The following is a 20,523-nucleotide window of genomic DNA, read 5'->3' on the forward strand; positions in this document are numbered from 1 at the left end:
ACCAGAATTCAATGGCTTTAACCACCTAACTCCATCTCAACTTTCCCAGTAAATGGTCATTTTAAAATTTGTGCTGATGTCTATGATTAACAGAATAGTTAGAGTTGAACACACCGGACAGAGTTACTTTTTACCTACTGGATTCAGACTCGGGGTCTTTGGCCCCTTACAGGCCAAGTCAGGATAAATTGTGTATGTGTTTATTGATTTTTTTTCCTATGGCAATTGTTAAGTGCTTACTGTGTGCCAGTCATTGTACTGGGTGCTGGGGCAGATACAAAGTCATCAGGTTGGACACAGTCCATGTCCTATGTGGGGCTCATAGTTTTAATCCCCATTTTACAGATGAGGTACTGAGGCCCAGCAAAGTCAATTGACTTGCTGAAGGTCACACAGCAAGCAAAGCCAGGCAGGGCCAGGATTAGAACTGAGGTCCCAGACCCATGCTTTATCCACTAAACTATGCTGCTTCCCTATTGATTCCTATTTGGGTCTCATAAAGCAAGCATAAGTTTTCCATCACACTGCCCCTCCTGCCTCTCTGTTAGTTTTTTAACCAAGCCTACATTTTCCAATTATTCTTGCTTCTCTTTGGCATTTTTTTAAATATACAAGTAAATTAAGGTCACTAAAGAGAAAAGTGTGAAATTGAGAGCTTCATTGTTCAGATGTAGAGAATTGGTTGGTTGATGGCACCGTGATAGAAAAGTGGAGATGGAGCAGCTGTATAATCTCTTTCGGAGGGTGTGCAATCGTGGTTAAGGGCCTGGTTTGGCAGAAATGATGAAGCTTGGTTTTTACCCAATCAAGAATTAGGCTGCTAGTTAAGCTACAGAGGACAGTGACTCCTCTTTGCTATGGGTTACTTCCAAAAGATGTTTAACCCTGCTGGTGAAAGGCAGTGACTGAAGTAGCTATTCAAGTAAGAAAACGTTTGAGATGTTTACAAGAAAGTAATGATTATACTTTGATGCTGAGCATTTTTTTTCTTGATAGCTTCTGAATTCAAGCCACAGCTGGCATAAGTTAAATATTAATTCTTTCCTATTAAACTCATCTTTTTTTGTTCTTTGTCCTTTAATATTATATATGAAGCTCCCAGTTTGAACATGCTTGGAATCCTTACTGTGGGTGGTATGTTTTTAGAACTTTAGTTCCAGTAAGAAAATTAGAAAAGAAAATTTTGCTCTTCAGCTGAGAAATAAGCATTCATTGGTATCAAAATAATCTTCTGTGGTCTTAAAGCATAGACAAGGACTGTGTCCAACCCAATTACCTTGCATCTGCCCCAGCACTTAGTACAGTGCCTGGTACATAGTAAATGCTTAAATGCTTAGCAAATGGCCATCATTTTTATTATTGTTACTATTAATAATAAGCTAATGTCTCTGTCAGATGGTTTTTAAATCTGGCTACAAATTGCTTATGGGTTAAACTGTTGATTTTTTTTAAAAACAACCATGGTTGGAAATGAAATTGTAGTTTAAATAAAGTTGAATTTCTTTTGCCTGAAATGCAGAATAGTAATATCGAGCAGCAAGATAACTTTGCTAACCTTAAAGTAAATGCAAATACAACTCCTGCTCTATATGCCAACATGGCAAATGCTTGTTTCTCTATGGTTCCCCAGAAAATACATAAAACTAGAGAGCTATGAAGTCAACAGGACAAAAAACATTTAACAAAGCCAAAAAATGCACACAAATAAATGAAGAAATCCAACTAGTGCAGAAGGAACTCTGTTCAAAGGAAAGGTCCCCCACAATGACCCAAAACCTCAAACCATTTCATACCATTCAAACTTTCTGGAAGGTGATGCAGGAAAACAACTTGGTTGTTTTTTTAGGGAAATGTGGTTCGTTTGCTGATATGTATCCTGTCTCTTGTTCCATTTCCCATTTTCATTTCTAAGTGAATTTGTTGTTTCCTTTCCCTAAGTCATTTACTGAGACTTTGGGTTTTCTCTTTTTAATCATATTTTATAATGATTAGATAAATCATTATCTAATGATTTAATGAAGATAATCTTTTATTGCTGTTGAAACAAATTTTTGAAGGTTCATGAGTCTCAGCCATTGTTTCTATAAGCAAAACCCAGTAGGAACCCGCCCTTGCAAAAAGAGAAAGGTTTTGGGTTGTTGAGCCCAGATTCTACTGAGAGCCCTGGAGAGGCAAGAGATTGTATTCTTGCTGAATCCCTCCCTGACTCACTGACTAAGGACGCTGGCCTGCCTGATTTAATCAATGAATTTCCCTAATCCTACAGAGGACAGGTCTCTCCATCTCTCCACCTCCTAAAATCCCATGCCCTCCAACAAGCCTTCCCCAGTGAACTTCCCAAACCCAAGTAGTTTCCATCCATAAGCCACCTCTTGTACTTAGATATTTGTTTTGTATAAGCTTCCTTAGCATGTCTGTGTAATCAACTGGAGAGTAAATGTATTTATTCCGGTAGCCGCATTTGTAAATATTTTAATGTCTGTCTCCTCTGTTAGAATATAAGCTTCTTAAGGGCAGGAACTTGTCTCTTGCTTTTACCAAACCCTAAATACAGTGCATTCATTCATTCAATAGTATTTATTGAGCGCTTACTATGTGCAGAGCACTGTACTAAGCGCTTGGGATGAACAAGTCGGCAACAGATAGAGACAGTCCCTGCCGTTTGATGGGCTTACAGTCTAATCCGGGGAGACGGACAGACAAGAACAATGGCACTAAACAGCGTCAAGGGGAAGAACATCTCGTAAAAACAATGGCAACTAAATAGAATCAAGGCGATGTACAATTCATTAACAAAATAAATAGGGTAACGAAAGTATATACAGTTGAGCGGACAAGTACAGTGCTGTGGGGATGGGAAGGGAGAGGTGGAGGAACAGAGGGAAAAGGGGAAAATGAGGCTTTAGCTGCGGAGAGGTAAAGGGGGGATGGCAGAGGGAGTAGAAGGGGAAGAGGAGCTCAGTCTGGGAACGCCTCTTGGAGGAGGTGAGTTTTAAGTAGGGTTTTGAAGAGGGAAAGAGAATCAGTTTGGCGGAGGTGAGGAGGGAGGGTGTTCCAGGACCGCGGGAGGACGTGACCCAGGGGTCGACAGCGGGATAGGCGAGACCGAGGGACGGTGAGGAGGTGGGCGGCAGAGGAGCGGAGCGTGCGGGGTGGGCGGTAGAAAGAGAGAAGGGAGGAGAGGTAGGAAGGGGCAAGGTGATGGAGAGCCTTGAAGCCTAGAGTGCACATGGCGCAGTGGAAAGAGCACGGGCTTTGGAGTCAGGGCTCATGAGTTCGAATCCCAGCTCGGCCACTTGTCAGCTGTGTGACTGTGGGCAAGTCACTTAACTTCTCTGTGCCTCAGTTCCCTCATCTGTAAAATGGGGATTAAGACTGTGAGCCCCACGTGGGACAACCTGATTCCCCTGTGTTTACCCCAGCGCTTAGAACAGTGCTCTGCACATAGTAAGCGCTTAACAAATACCAACAAATACCATTAGAGTGAGGAGTTTTTGTTTGGAGCGGAGGTTGATAGGCAACCACTGGAGTTGTTTAAGAAGGGGAGTGACATGCCCAGATCGTTTCTGCAGGAAGATGAGCCGGGCAGCGGAGTGAAGAATAGACTGGAGCGGGGCGAGAGAGGAGGAAGGGAGGTCAGAGAGAAGGCTGACACAGTAGTCTAGCCGGGATATAACGAGAGCCCGTAATAGTAAGGTAGCCCTTTGGGTGGAGAGGAAAGGGCGCCCAGTGGTCACTCAGTAAATACCTTTAACTACTACCACTATTACTACTTCTACTACATTAGGCCTATTATTGGTTGAATGAGATGAAAATATTTAACTTACCTGTGCAGTGTCTGAGCAGAGAATAAATGTTGTATGAGGTTTTCTGCAAATATACTTGGATTAAAGCATAGTGCTAAAAGCCTAACACTAGAGAATTAATAAATCATTCATCCTGAGAATCAGTCACCTCAGTCCCTATGAAAATCAAAATAAGTGGCTACTGTTGTTATTTACATTCAGAACTGGTGCAAAGCCATCTTAATGTCACTGCTATTTTAGTAATGCACAAATATTATTAATATTTAACTATTCTGTACAGGTGATATCACTTTGAGGAATTTGGTGTTCAGTATATGAGTTTGTCAGTAATGTCCTTAATTTCAGAACACAGGGAATTACCAACTTTAGATACTGTTCCAAGTTTGGTTGGATTGATGCCCCAGAGAGCAAAACACTCAACTTTTGAGTAGGCTAAAATTGCATAAAATCAAACGTGCTTTTCTGATGCAAATGAGACTGATGTTTTTCATGCATCAGCGAAAATACAAGGGACTAGGGCTTTGTTTGAGTTCAGGATAGTGAATATAGTTGATACGTATTATTTAAAAACCTTGCCCAAAGATAAGAAACACAGGGAAATGAAATGCATCTAAATGTGCCTATAGTCCCTTGAAAATGGTGTTCTAGATAGAACCAATAATCTGGCGAAATGAAGTATTTATTTTAGAACAGTTGGGTGGACTAAAAGACAAATTCCAGGTTCAAAAAAGTAATCACACGCCCCAGTGAAATATGTGTGGAGAGCGAATGGAGGGTGGCTCAAAAGGTGGATTCATAGCACCCTAGGGATTCCTTTTGTTTTATTTTTTATGGTATTTGAGTTTGTGTTTTTTAATGGTATTTAAGTGCTTACTCTGTACCAGGCACCATACTAAGTACTGGGGTAGATTTAGCTAATTAGGTTGGAAACAGTCCTTGTCCCATGTGGGGTTCACAATATTATTCCCAGAAAAGGATCCCATAGGTCCCAAAATGCCCAGGAAATGTTTGGGAAGACATGAATCAGCTCATTGCTGAGAGCTGTATAACATATTGCTTTTCTGGAGCCCTAACCAATCAATTTGTGTACACCAAGACCAGCAATGGCCACATCGTCCATATTAGCTATCCAGTGGCACCACTTCCAGGCCAGTGAGAAAGGGAAACTATATAATGGCCATATTCCCATCCTCCTTTGGCAAGTGTGAGAGGTGGCACAAGTGGTAGAGAGCACCAGTACAGGGCAAAGACTTGGAGAAAAACAATCTGCAAGATGAGGGGAGAGGAAATGTATGTTGATTTTACAGACTTTGGAGATGACCCCAGTTTGGGCTTTCACAGACCCTGGAAATTCAGGGGGTCCTCAGGAAGGGAAGCCATTTACCGCCATCTTCCCGTCCAGGACTCCAATCAGTGTAGGAGCAGGGTCCCAAGTACCTGGGCCCAGACTCAAGATGGGCCCCTATAAATGATCTCCAACTGCAGTATGTTACCCAACCTGTCTCGGTTCCAATCCCACTTCCAAGACAGCTAGGGCCTCTGGAACTAATTTGGACTTTGAGGCTGTCATGGGCCTACTGTTGGCATCATTCACTGACCGAAGACCCTACCAAGAGGGAGACAAGTTAAGCTGGCCAGCAAAAATATGGCATGTGTGGTGACTGCTGTCAGAAAAGAAGTGGCTAGTTGTTTTTCTGACATGTGGGATATTTCAGAAGATGCTGGGAGATAAGTTTAAAAGAGTGCTCATATTTTTACAAAGTGCTGTGTATGGAGATCCAATCTGCAAATGGTGGAAAAAATGAAATTATTCCATTTGTATGTAATATAGGGGATAACAAGTAAATCTTTTTGGAACTGAAGCAAAGTCTGTTTATTAAAAAAACTAAGCATTCACAATCTAATATTAGCCTGGGTATTTTGACTTGACTAACCCCGGGCAAAGTATGAGCAATCATCAACTCTGAGATGATTCTCCAAAGATCTGTCATGAAAAGGATTGCCAGTTCTTCAGTGGGAACCAGATTTGGCCCTATTAATTCCCATAAATATCGTTTACTCTTTGACAGATCATTTCAGGAGACATAAAATTCTAGAGGAACTTGAATAGTGAAATGCTTAAAGCCTTTCAGTCCAGCTGTCACTCACTGAAATATTAAGCTCTTTCCTCTGTGTTTCTGTTTCAGCTTCTGATATAGCAGCAGAACAGGGGCAGATTCTGGTAATAGCTACTGCTGCAGTGGGTGGTTTCACTCTTTTGGTCATCCTCACTTTGTTCTTCTTAATCACCGGGAGGTAACTGCTACTTTCATTCACTAGTTTACCAGGGTCCCTGAGTTTTACTCCTCTCCTGTGTTAAATTAAAATGTCATACTTATCAAAAACACAGAAGTAGGTTGGAATCAAGAGATCACTTTCAGTCCACTAGAAACCCCGTTGATTCTGGCTTTCTTGTTTTTCTAAAAACTCCCTCCAGCTAAGTACAAATCTTTTTTGATTTGCTCATAAAGATTATTAGGTGGCCAAGGGAAGATTGGTTTAGAAGAGAAATATCTCTGTGAACATATTATTTGGACATTACTAAGGGTAAAATAATATTGTAATATTTGAATTAATACTGTACTTTCCTGTATATAGCAAACCAAACTTTTAAAGACAGGTGTTACCTTAGGTATGTTCCTATCAATGCTAATTATAGCCAATTAATTGCAGTCTATGTAATGAGTGGGAATTGTTGGATCAAATCATTAAATGGGAAATGAGCTCTGCCCACAAAGGCATAAATGAACTTTTGAAAGAAAAATGTTATAAAAATCGTCAAATGTAATCCCCAGAAACATTGAAAGTTTTAAAAATAGAACAACATTAATATTGAAGTGAATATTTTTGGATTATTTTGAGTTTTCAATCCCTCATGTTTGTCAGTTTTTAAGATAAGAGACTCCTTTAGCTTTCCATTGTCTTATTGACTAGAACCATTCTAATTATCCAAGATGGGACATTTCAGAGAATCACTTAAAATTCAGAGGTAAAAGATAGTCCTGTGGAAATTGTACTTCAAAGGCCAAATTTTTTGAATAAGTGCTCAATTTACCATGGCATTTGAGGCAGATTTCACTTTGAAAGATTGGATAGGTAGCCTACAGATGTGCTCAGCTTTTCCATTTAGAATTAGCAATTTGATGAGCTGACACATCATCAGGAGTTGATGAGTCTATTCATATAGAAGCAGCAGGGAAAGATATGCACCTGACTGGGAACTTCACAGAACAACATTGCCATCAGATTTCAGATGATGCAATGAGAAGCAAAATGGCTTTTAACGCCTAAATGATAGAAAAATCATCGGTTAGATGCCCAGATACACAGCATTAATGCCTAGCATGATTTCTTTATATTGTTAAAAAATAATTTGGAAAAGCCTTCCCAAGCCAAGCCATTGTAAATTGTAAAGGAAACTGGGAGAGCTGCATAACTGGTCACAGATTGTATTTGCTGATCATTAACAATTAGATAAAATAACAAAATAGTGAATATGCAGTTTGTGTTTTTTACTTAGAAATCAGCATATTAAAAAGCACGTCACTCATTTATAAGTATAATTTTTGTTTTCACTCAGTACAGTTTAGAGTGTTGATGTAACCACAACCTCAAAATTTCACGCACACAACAATTTCATGAAAACAGATATAGTTGAATGTCATCTGTCCTGCTTGTCTCAGTGAGTCGGTCAGTTGTATTTAATGAGAGCTTACTGTGTGCAGAGCACTGTACTAAGCTTTTGGGAGAATACAATATAACAATAAACAGACACATTCCCTGCAGTTTTTTTCTGGCTGAAATTCTACAAGCTACATGAACAAAATCTTTTAACAATACTCTTTGTCTTCTTAAAAGGTGCCAATGGTACATAAAGTCCAAAATGAAGTCTGAAGAGAAAAGAAGAAATAATTTACAAAATGGACATTGTAAGTAATGTACTAAATAATAAATGTTATTTCCTTTAGATGAATGTTACATATCGTCCTTATTTTCCTTATTATATCTATTCTTTTTCCATAATGAGGGGTTCATTTAAAACATGAATGTAAGTGGGTAACAGAGAATGTAGACTGGCCTAGATTTTAACATTAAAGTTTTTCGTACGTTTTTCAGGGTTTGCCTGTGAATTTACACCTGCTCCTCATTAGATAATTTTACAGTTTTCCCACTCATGCATGCTGGGAAACATGAGAGACTGAATTTTCTAAAAATGTAAGTTAACTGCATTCTCTGAAGTTATTTACCACTCACAGTGCTTCCAAAATGTGAGCTGCTATTATAAAGTAATGTATTAACCATAGAGTACTAGGAATTTTAACTCTTTGTTGGTGGGGGATATTGTCTACCAACTCTCTTGTGCTGTATCTCCCAAGTGTTTAAGACAGTGTTCTGCACCCATTAAGTACCAATAAATGCCACTGATTGTTGTGGCCTGTTCCTGAGGGTGTCAAAGGAGCGGTGCAGCAATGGCAGTGCTGCAGGGTGGCATTGCTACCAGTCACTAAAGGCGCTGCATTCCCAACTCTCTCCCGGGAGCACACATTTTGTAGCATACCCATTATGGTGCAGAAATGGGAAGGAAGCTGTGTAGTGGTTAATAAAGCATTACCAAAGTCAAATCTTCTCCAAGAGGCCTTCCTCGATTAAGCCCTCTTTTCCCGAGCTCGCTCTCCCTTCTGCATCATCTATGCATTTAAGTCTCCGACCTTTGGTCACTTGATATCATCCCTACCCCCAATCCCACAGTACTTACATACATATCTTTAAATTATAAAGTATAAAATGCATATTTATTCATATTAATGTCTGTCTCCCCCTCTAGACTATAAGCTTGTTATGGGCAGGGAATGTGTCTGCTAATTCTGTTTTACTCTCTCAAGCACTTAGTACAGTGCTCTGCAAATAGTAAGCATTTAATAAATGTAAATGATTGATAAAGGCACATGGCAAGTGGAATGATTGGACATGCTCTTAGGAGAAAAGGCCACCACCAAACCTATGTTGGTATGGGTGGTGAGTGGGTGGTGACTGGGTGGCTGCTGAGACTATTTGAATTCCAACAAAAATTTTATTCTACTGATGTTCTTTTTCTTTAGTAACCCCACTGCAAGCCTGGCCAGGCTGTAGAACATAAGTTTATTTCACATAGACAATTAAAGAAATTTGAGTAAGGAGCAGATGGAACAACCCCAGATTGTCATAGTTCCTTTTTGATTACTAAGTAGCTTGAATGGTTAATGAATTATTCTGTTCTAAAATAAAATTTGATATTTCCTTACAGTACGTGTCCCAGGAACCAAAACTTACATTGATCCAGACACATATGAAGACCCAACTCTTGCAGTCCATGAGTTTGCAAAGGAGATAGATCCTTCAAGGATTCGCATTGAGAGAGTTATTGGGGCAGGTAAAAAAAAATTCCTTGTTTGTATCACTATTCAGATTTGTTATCAGTTTATGAACATTTAACAAGATTTGTAGAAGTGTTTGCAGAATAGCAAATGAAACAGAGAAAGGCAACTGAGAAGAAAATAAAAGTGAGCTGCCTTTATCATTGTATTGAAAATATAATACTAGATGATAATACATTATTTTCCATAAGGAACTAAATGCTTAAAGCAAGCTACCTTTCTAAACGTATATTTAAAATAGAGAGTGATTCAGGACAAGAATGACCCTCTTTTAAATCTTTTTAAGCTTTGAGTCATTAATTATAGTTGTTTTGTACCCAGAGAATTCAAGTAAATTAAGGAAAGAGAATAAAAGATATACACAATACACTCTAATACAACCGGTCTAGAACCACACATGATACTTTTAAAAAAATGAAGCAACATGCTGAAAAGGGGTGGATTTTTTTTTTCCAAGGAAACTTTTAAAACTAAAATGGTCACAGCAAGGTGTCAGTGATATCCTGTGTGCCATCAAGGATGGTTGCCTTGATAGCATTAGTGACCAAGCTGAAATCATCTGATTTTTTCTATACAGTACATACAATATAATACAGTAGCTTGTTTATGACCAACCTTTTTCTCTTCCTTTTCAGTAGTCTTAAGGAGATAAGACCAAAGGTAAAATATTTCCTTTCCCTGGAGGAGTACAATCCACCAATCAGCAAAGAGAAACTGAAACTACACTAAAGAACTAGGCATGAAATTGCACAACAGACTTTAATCACCCTCTTTTTTCTTTTACTCAAGGATTTCATGATTGTCTAAATCAGCTGCGTAATGGATGACTAGTTTTATTACATTCCCCTGGGGAGAGAATAGCTCAGCATGTTCCCTCACTCAATCCTTGTCCTCTCTGTTGGAATGGCTAACAAGGGTGCCATCTGCTGCCCTACTGCAGTGAATAGTTTTTATGAAGTGAACACCTGTCCAATGAGAACTGGTTTGAGTCCACTAGCAAATTCCCCCGAGACCTGGAAAAACTGCCTCATGGCTATGTAGAGTACAAGTTGCAGCACTGATATTGAAATGAAAAGGAAGGTATCTTCCTATTATACCCTTAGCTACGTGAATTGTTTATTCCCTTTAAATGGAAATAAAATAAACTGCTTGTACTTTAAAAGTTCCACAAGCATCCTGTTAACGTGTTCTGTTCTGGATGAATTATAAATACTATTGATTGCAGATATGCACCAATTTCCATCCTGAATGCAAGATGTTTTGTAATATAATGCCTGGTGCAGTGTCCAATCTTAGTACTGATGGAAAGTACATTGCCTTTTTTTCAGACCCACAAAAAGACCATCCAGAAACAGATTTCCCATTATTTGCACTTCTTTCTTATAACTTTTAATGGGACAACTTTTGGTTATTGTTGATATTCACTCACTCTTGGAACATGTCCCTTGCCACCACAAATAATAACTATGGTATTCGTTAAGTGCTTACAGTGTGCCGAGCACTGTTCTAAGCACTGGGCTAGATAAAAGGTAGTCAGGTTGCCCCACGGGGGGGCTCACAGTTTTAATCCCCATTTTACAGATGAGGTAACTGAGTCACAGAGAAGTTAAGCGGCTTGCCCAAGGTCACACAGGAGACAAGTGGCAGAGCCGGGATTAAAAACCATTTCCTCCAAGGAGCCCATGCCCTTTCCACTAAGCCACGCTGCTTCCCCAAGTATTTTGTTAAGAGGTCCAATGAATCTTACCAGGATCAGTAGTATTATTGAACCCCCCACTGGCCCTGGAGCATTACTCCAATCCAGTTCACAGTTAGTCTTTTTATTTGGTTTTAAATTCTTAATATAGGAGGGAGCACATTACAGGAAAATATCAAGATAGTCATTGGTGATCTAAGAGAGGACTGTTTCTGTGGAGTGAAAGAGATGGAAGCCAATTTTCAGGGAATTGAGGAGAAAAGGGGGAACCTGTGCATTTTCTCCCAGCACTTAGTGCAGGGTTCCGTGTATATTAAGCACTTAATAAATACTACTCCTAACTAAGGGTTTTTTTTTTTTTTAGAAAGATCAGTGGACACTAAAAGTTTCTAGTACAGATTCTGAATTCTAGTTCAAATTTCATTTTTCGTTTGTTAAAGACTATATATTGCTAACAGAGTAACTCCTTCCCTACTTTACTGATATTTTTGAAGGAATTATTTCTTTCTCTGGGCGTAGGTTTTCTTTTAGTTTGACCTTTCTACTTATGAGGGCATTTTTTATCCATAAAATGATTTGGCAAAATAAATGGAAGTTGACACCTATTTTCAAAATAATTTCCCAAAGGAGATAGTATGAGAGTGTCTGTCCAGTCAGTCAGCAAATATAGTTCCATTTTAAAGAAGGAAAAACATCTTTACATTCTCTTAGATGGGGATTTAAATGGTCAACAGATGCTTCAAGTTGAGAACTATTTTTGCTGAAACAAAGCTTCCGAGTTTAATGCTGAAATATTGCAGCTGAGATTTGATTTCCAAGAGACTGTTTAGGAAATCAGTTTTGGGAAAAAAAATTGCAGCTATATTTTTGCAGCTATAAAATTTTTCACTGGTAAGAAAGGATCTGAGTTTTTTGCTATTCTACATCATTTACCTAGTGCTAATAGAAAATATGATAGAGAATTGATGAAAAGAATGGTATGTATTTAGCCTATATCCTAGGCAATATAGATCTGATTATAGAATAATAGGCCCATAGTTAAAGCTTCTGGTATAGCTTTCCAAAGTGTAACTGAAACTCAGTGTGAGATTCCACTACCCAGAAAATGGCTATTGAATTCATCTTTGTAGAAAGAGATACCTTATGTATGCTTCTTCGGAAGTTTGAAAGTAGAAAACATGCTTTACTCAGTAATGCTGAGCCACTTAGTAGTATTTATTGTGTACCTATTTTGTGCAGAGTGCCATAAAGTGCTAAGCACTTAAGAAAATATACCAAAGGCAAAAAAACATGGTTCTTATCCACTCAGGTTTATAATCTGATGGGGATAACAGAGACCTCAGCTAGACTGTAAGCCCATCACTGGGCAGGGATTGTCTCTATCTCTTGCTGAATTGTACATTCCAAGCGCTTAGTACAGTGCTCTGCACATAGTAAGCGCTCAATAAATACTATTGAATGAATGAATATTTACCAGTATTGGGAGCTGCACAACAATAATTATAATTGAGGTATTTGTTAAGCTTTTATTGTGTGAAAATAAATTTATTGTGTGAAATACTAAGCACTGGAGTGGATGTAAGATAAAATGGACACTGACCCTGTCCATTCATTCAGTCAAACTTATTGAGTGCTTACTGTGTGCAAAGCACTGTACTAAGCGCTTGGGAGAGTACAGTTCAAAAACAGACACATTCCCTGCCTACTATGTGCTCAGTTTAGAGGGGGAGACAGACATTAATATGTATAAATAATATATAAATAATATGTATTAATAAAATAAATAAATAATAAGTAAATAAATTGCAGATTTATATATATGTGCTCTGGGGCTGGGAGGGAGGATGAATGAAGGGAGTAAGTCAGGGCAATGCAGAAGGGAGTGGGAGAAGAGAAGACTCTCATTCTGGAGGAGGGAAAATAGGTATTTAATCCCAAATTTGCAGGTGAGGAAACTGAGACACAGAAAAGTTAAATAACTTCCCTAAAGTGGCACAGCAGGCAAGTGGAGGAGCCAAGATTAGAACCCAGGTTTCCCACCTTCCATCACCATACTTTTTCCAGTAATTAGAATTTAAAGGAAAGCCTGTAAGGGTCAGGTGCCCCCAGGACTCCTTTACTGTCCAGCCTGGGAATGGGTGATGTGAAAAGAATAAGGATTCCAGAAGGCAGTGAGGTATGGAGGTTCCTGACAATAAGAGAAAATTAACACCAAACTCTACTCCCAGTTATAGCCCACACCTGTAACAGGCTCCAGCGGTACTAGAGCAGTGATTGTCTTTTACTTTGGTGTTCCTAGAAGCCAAACGTGTACAGGAGAGGAACTTGTTTTAGTTTGACAGGCTTTTTCAGAATCTCCCTTTCCATGTGTTCTCATGCAGCTCTTGATGGTCTCCATAGTCACAATGAGGCCACTTCTGCAGATTTGAGGGAACCACAAGGCAATTCAGAGGAAGGGGGTGAGCCCGACTGCATAAGGTCAGGCTGCCTAGGGGGATCACCAGGGTTGAAATGGGGGAGCACTCTTGTGTGGAAAAGACAGAACTGCTCAAAGTGTGGTTCCTAACAGAGCTGGTAAAATTAGGATTTATGGGCAGGGAATGTGTCCATTGTTATACTCTCTCAAGCATCTAGTACAGAGCTTTGCACAGAGTACGGGTTCAGTAAGTACTATTGAATGAATGAATGAATGAAGATTTGATTTGGGCTTGATTGAGAATTTGGGGTGAACAGGGCTGCATCTAGCCGAGACAGTATCAGACAGAAATAAAAATAAATAATTCTCAGCTTCAGCTAGGGCACCGAGCCTTTTTCTTGGGCTTGAATTAGCCTAGTTACTGCCAACCTTTAAACTGTAACTTGTTGGTATCTCTTGCTTCTGCTGTACTTTCCAAACACTTAGAACAGTGTTTTGCTCTGTCATTGTTCATAAAAACCACTCTTACTACTTCAAACACATTCTGTTTTGCATCCTGGCTCTCAACACAGTAAGAAGGCATATCTCTAAACCCATGGGTTTTGTGTCAGTCTCTGATGAGAACTGATTTAGCACCAAACTCCTTTCCATTCATTCTGGAGCCTTTAATTTTTTGGTATGTGAACAAAATTGTCCAGCACATCAGCCACTAATGGTATTGGTATTGTTTCCAATTAACTAACTGAGATGAATAGAATACATGAGGCTGCCAGCCTAATAATCTACCTTATTTGAAAAGAACTTGGTAAAACATGTACTGTGTTTTCTCTGACATAGAGATGATCTCTGAAGAGATGCAAAATAAGGTAGAGTAGTGGGGAGGATTTAGTGGCCCCGTTATCATCTTTCCATAGTAGAATTATGAGTTGTTAATCTTTTGCCACCAGAGCAAAAATCATTTTCAAAACATGAAAACAATGTAGGAACTTTGACAGTTTCCTCCCACCTCTATTTTTTGGTTGTTTTTCTGTTTTGAACAAGAAAAAATGTAGACTGTTTGACATCTGCTTCACTGCTTCTGTTTATTCTGCAAACATGAACCTTGTTACTTCAGGGTCAGTCTTTCTCTTATTCATATGTTTCAGTGAAATGAAATCCAAAGGGGCAGTCTGATCCTTCACCAGTGAGGAAAAAAAATCACCCAAACACTTTCCCTTCCAGTTTTATGTAACTTCCTTTTACTGCAAGGCATAGGTTCTTTTAAAACCTTCTGAAAATTCTGCATTGTTTACTAATGAGGATGTTCAAAATGTTGTCTATCCATATTGTTAAATGCTTCTGTTTAGTCCCATCTGCTACTGTTTTTTATTTTTTTCATGAACACTGGGATGTCTTCTTAAAAGGCATTAAAATACAGTGTTCCTGCTGTATGATGGTCTAGAAAACTGGCTTCAGTGAGGGTGAACTGGGAATGTTAATGGGATTTAAGCAACACTGCCGTGCCCAGGAAGTGGCGGCAATGGCTCAGCCCTAAAAGTAGTAACAGAAGAGTTGGCATTTTATTATCTCTCCACTTTCCTCATGCCCTATCTGCTGTTCCGTCAGGAAACTGGACTGACAGGCTCATAAGAGGAGAGGAAAATGGGAGCTCCTGCAGCCCAGCAGGAGGAGAAGAGTTTAGATCCTATTCGAATCCAGCTGGGAATGGCAGTGGAGAGAGAGTCCTGCACAGACTCAAGAATGCCTGTTTTGGGCTTGGTCAATCAAGCCTATAGAGGATTACGTAGGTACAAAAGCTTGACACACTAGATTTAGTTCTGGCACCAATATAAAGTATCCAGTTGTTCCAAATTAGGTGGAAATGGCTGTGCTTTTTGGGGTTCTGTTTCTATCAGTAGTCTTTACTGAGTGCTTATTGTGTGCACGGCTCTGTACTAAGCATTGGGAGAGTACAGTACAATACAGCAGGTAGGCACATTCCCTGTTCATAAGGAGCTTACAGCCTAGAGAACTAAACACCTAGAAAAACCAGGGAAGGAGTCGGCACTGCCACACTCAATTGACTCTCCTGGACTATTGACAGGAATTCCCTAAGCAGCTGGAAACTTGTCATCTAGTTGCACCACTTGGGCGGGTGGTTGTGGAATGCTAGACTCCAGCACGTGCTAGAGCCAAACAGTAGCACTGAGAAGATGGCAGCTTAGTACACACTTCCTCAACCCTAACACTGCCTTTACTCTCTTACTTACACTCATTCTCTCTCTCTTCTCCTCCTCCTTCTTTGTTCCCCTTCTATTTTCTCTTTCTCTTCTCTCCAGCTCTCTTTATTAATGGACGAAGGGATAAATGCCACTTGATGATTTATTTTTATGAAAATTGACTGTCAGGAAAAATATGCTCTCTTGTTTGCAGTCCTCATTTGCTATCTGGAATGCAGTGGCTCATTTGTTTTTCCTTGCCCTCATATCGATAGACCATTTAGGAGGGTTTGGACCTCTGCAGAGCCTGCATGACTGCTCTGCCTCTCTTGTTCTAAGATGGTTAAAGACTTGTGGCATCCTCGTTATTTTGAGTTGTGTAGTTTTCTTTGCCATTTTCCACTTGTCATCTTATGCCCAGAGAAATGATTTCTCCACTTTGTGAAAACAGCGTGACCTCCTCAGCTGGCAGGTCCACTCCCATCGTCGTCATGCCTGTCTAACCCCACACATCACAGGTCCTCCTTCATGATGGCTGTTCAATTTCATTGGCTGCCTGATCTCTAGGATGTCTTGTGTGTGCTTCCACCATGACATACGTGCACCGGGGTAAATTATCCACTTCAGAAGAGCCTGTCAAGCCAGAGAGCAGTAATCTTGTTGAGCAGGCATTCTCATAGGTAGGATTATGTAGTGGTTATTGAAGGTGAGAAAAAAGAATATTGTATAATTCTATGTGTGTTTGTCAACAAGTAAGAAATAAGTACCATACAAGTCAAATGAAAATTTTGGTAGTTCTAGAAGGGCTGAAAAAGGTTTTGTTGTGTTTATCTCTATCATTGAATCAGTCCATAAGGAATGCTGGTCACTGATAACTGATGATGATGATTGTGGTATTTGTTAAGCGCTACTATATGTACAGTACTAAACACTGAGGTGGATACAAGCAAATCAGGTTGGACACAGTTGCTGTCCCACTTGGGGCTCATAGTCTTAATCCCCATTTTACAGATGAGGTAACTGAATCACAGAGAAGTTAATTCACTTGACTAAAAGCCACACAGCAGACAAGCGGTGGAGCCAGAATTAGAACTCATGACCTTCTGACTCCCAGGACCATGCTCTATCCACTAGACCATGATGCTTCTCAATGCTAGGTAAAACTGCTGGAAGATTCCCAGAGAAATCCTGGAAAAAAATATTTTGGTAGTCTTAATCCATCAAGGCCTAGAAGATGATTGGACTTTGCTTAGCAGTTGAGGACAATTAATTATTTCCAAAAAGGCCACGCAAGGTACCAGAAGGGTGGAATGATGGGGTTTGTGGGTGGGAAAACTGAAGTGAAGCCTGTGGTTCAGCTTGGTGGAACTAGTGAACCCGGCTTCAAAAATATTAATCTTGTGCACTGTTTAATTCAGTCTGTGAAGAGTCCCAAAGGGCTTACTCTGCATCTGTACATACATTGCCTCAGTGTCTCAAGACTGTAAAACTAGGGGTGGAGTTGAGAAGTTAAAGCCTCCTGTAGGGGAGACTCCTCTACTGCAGGGACCAAAAGACAACTTTGCAGTGCTCCCTCATAGCTGGAGTGAAGCTGATTTTTCTGTGAGGCTTTTGGGATGACCTGAAGAGGGGAGAATTAAATTGATGCTTTCTCTGTCAGTTTCTCTGCTAGTGGTTTGGAGACTCTCACCAGAGAATTTTGGGCTGAGCTCCAGCGGGCCATGGGCCAAATTAAGGCCTGGTCCAGTCTTTACTGTGCTTGGGAGCCATTAAATCAGAGGTTAATGTTAGGTTGCTCCTTGACAAAATAAGAGGAAAAATGAATTTTACAAAAGATAAGGCTTTTCTACAATTATTCTGGTCAAATGCAGGCATAGGTGTTGAGTAAAACGTTTTTCTCTTCGGTTAACCCAGTTTCTTTGAACTTTATCCTTCTGTTTCCTATAGTGACAGTTTAAGTATCATTATATTGTGCTTCAGTTCTTTAGGCAATTGAGAACCAGTGCAAACTGATGTGACTGAGTGTTTTGATCAGACCTTTTAAAATATAAATATATCTTGGGGCAGATGTGCCACCCGTAGGCACTAAATTTACTGTCATTCTTTTGTTCATTAAATATACTAAATAAAATTATTACACAATGCCTTCATTACATTGTAAACTGACTTGGAAATTTGTACTGCTTTCCTGTTAGCAGGTTACAGTTTGTACGTGCCATCAGTGGCTACCCTAGACTCTCCACGCTGTAAAAAGAGGGTGATATATAGCCATGGGGACAATTAATCAATCTATAGTATTTATTGAGTGCTTACTGTGTGCAGAGCGTGTGCCTCTGAGCCTGTGGGAATGGACAGATGGTAGTGCTTCTTGTTGGGAGATGTAGCTGTAAAAATATCTCAAATGAGAATCAATTGTCCCACTCCTCTGAGGCAGAGCCAGAAATATTGAAATGTTAGCAGATCTGAGAGAGGTAGTGAGATTGCTTTTGGAGAAGCATCGAGTATCTTGGCATAAATCTTAGAAAGATCAATATCCACAAACCCACATGCACAAGTTTAATTCAGAGAAGGACTGAAATTAACAGAAACAGGAGAAATTAACAGAAAGTTCCAAACCCCATCACCTTGTCCAAACTTCTACCACAAATTTACAAAGTAAACAAGGTGATAGATAGGATTACTCACCCATATGGAGAGGGCTGGGTACAAGGATGAAAGCATGATTTACAGCAGACATCCCCCAGACAGCAAGATAAGAGTAAATAGCCCATCCCTGGAGTATCAGGTTAATGAATCAGTGGTAGTTATTGAGGTCTTAGTGCATGCAGAACACTGTACTAAGTGTAAGAAAGATGTGCAGGGAAAGAAGAGAAGCAACATGGCCTAGTGGATAGATCATGGGCTTGGAAATCAGAAGCCCTTGGTCCTAATTCCAGCTCTACCATTTGTCTGTTGTGTGACCTTGGGCAAGTAATTTCACTTCTCTGTGCCTCAGTTTCCTCAACTGTAAAATGGGGATTAAATATCTGTTCTTCATCCTACTTAGACCGTGAGTCCTATATGCGATAGGGACTGTGTCTGACTTGAGTCCGTTGTTGGGTAGGGATTGTCTCTGTCTGTTGCCAAATTGTACTTTCCAAGTGCTTAGTACAGTGCTTTGTACACAGTAAGTGTTCAATAAATACAATTGAATGTGAATGAATGAACTTGCACTATCCCAGTGCTTAGAACAGTGACATACAGTAAGTGCTTAAAAAATGCTATTCAAAAAAAAAAGTCATCTCTGAAGTTTGCTATTCTGGTTCCTTTGCCTTCTGAGAGATGTAGTTGCTCTTTCTTTTTTTTTTTTTATCGGTATTCATTAAGCAATTATTAGGTGCAAACCACTGTTCTAAGCAGTAGGGTAAATATGCTCCCTGCCCTACTTGGGGCTCACAGTCAAAGAAGGAGAGAAAATAGGTATTTTATCCCCATTTTTTAAGTGAGGAAACTAAGGCGGAGAAAGGGTAAGTGACATACTCAAGGTCACCCAGCAGGCAAGTGTCAGAGACAGAGTTAGAACCCAGTTTTCCGGACTTCCAATCCCACGTTTTTTACACTTAGCCATGCTATTTCCCTTCAGAGAGAATTTCCAAAGATTTTTCTCTCCCCATCAGTTCTTTAACTCTATCTTCAGAAGAGATTGGAGTATTTGTAAGGAAGCCCAGCCCAGCAGCTACTCTTAATATCATTTAGAGTATGTGCCATAGGGCATTTGGGAATATCTACAAATATTATAGAGATGGATCATTAAGAAGCTATTTTTATTGTCATATTTATTTTGTGTGCACGTGATCTACAAAATTAATTTCCAAAAATGTTACTCTCCCTGTTAAATTATACCTTAAAGTGTAAATATGAGTCTAAATACCCATAGAAGGAAAGAGAATATTTTTTTTTAAAGTGTGACAGAGCATGTGCAACATTACAGGCCTTGTTTTACTAACATATTTCTTTTAACTTAGACCCACCAAACCCATTAAACAGTTCCTTTGCTAAATGTCAGTCAGTCAATCAAGCATATATATTAAGTACTTACTGTATGCAGAGCATTGTCCTAAGAGCCTAAGAGCTTGGGAGAGTACAATGTAGCAATAAACAGACACATTTCCTGCCTACAACGAGCTTCCAGTCTAGAGGAGGAGGCAGACATTAATATAACTAAATTGCAGGTATGGATTTTCTCCTGGCATAACCCATTACAGATATTTACATATATATTACAAGCTGGCACCACAAAAAAATACATTTCAAAGATGCCCAGTGAAACTCAACAAAATGTCACAGTACTTATTGAATCCCTACTGTTGGTACATTGTTTGAATCAAATCAATTAGGAATAATGCACACGTGCTTCCCTACCCACAAAGAAAAAAGATATGGAAACCCCAAGAGAAAATCCATAAAGACATTTTAAGGAACCAAAACATAAATTAAATTCTGTTGATTCTACTTATCTACATTGAGGCAGTACCACTTAGAAGACAGGTAGGGGTTTATTCTCTGGCTTAATTTATTAAGAATGAATTGAGGGGGGTCCAACCTTTGAGCCAGTTATACCCTTTATTTGGTGATACTGAAATGTGTGTGCTATTTGATGCAAAGCTCCTGCAGAAAAAAACTCCTACCTGGGAGGTATAAAATGCATGAAATCAGACTACTGACTCAAAGAAAAGCATTTATGTCTCTCAATAGAATACCAATATATTTCTTTATTTATTTCATTACGTTTAAAATTTTACTTGTAACACTTTTATACGTAAAAGAAAAATCACATGGATCAATGCCTTATGGAAATAAAATGCTGCCAAATCTTTCTTGTGAGCCACCAGCAGATTTGCTAAGGAGGAAGACTAGAAAGACCCATTTTGTGCTGAAGAATCATTAGAACAGATGATAGTTGTCTGAAAATGAA

At 39.4% G+C, this 20,523-nt stretch overlaps 1 protein-coding gene across 6 annotated transcripts in view; it reads left to right on the plus strand.

The window, feature by feature from the left end:
• The window catches only part of EPHA6 (EPH receptor A6), a 371,578-nt gene that overhangs the window by 246,987 nt on the left and 104,068 nt on the right, over positions 1-20,523 (plus strand). For all 6 annotated transcript variants that reach the window (XM_039914480.1, XM_039914479.1, XM_039914478.1 and 3 more), the window contains 3 exons: positions 5,993-6,101; positions 7,704-7,774; positions 9,130-9,255. In XM_039914480.1, coding sequence (XP_039770414.1) covers positions 5,993-6,101; positions 7,704-7,774; positions 9,130-9,255 — 306 coding nt within the window. The remainder of the gene's footprint in view (positions 1-5,992; positions 6,102-7,703; positions 7,775-9,129; positions 9,256-20,523) is intronic.

This window comes from Ornithorhynchus anatinus, chromosome 17 (assembly GCF_004115215.2).
Source record: "Ornithorhynchus anatinus isolate Pmale09 chromosome 17, mOrnAna1.pri.v4, whole genome shotgun sequence".
Classification (NCBI taxonomy): Eukaryota; Metazoa; Chordata; class Mammalia; order Monotremata; family Ornithorhynchidae; genus Ornithorhynchus; species Ornithorhynchus anatinus.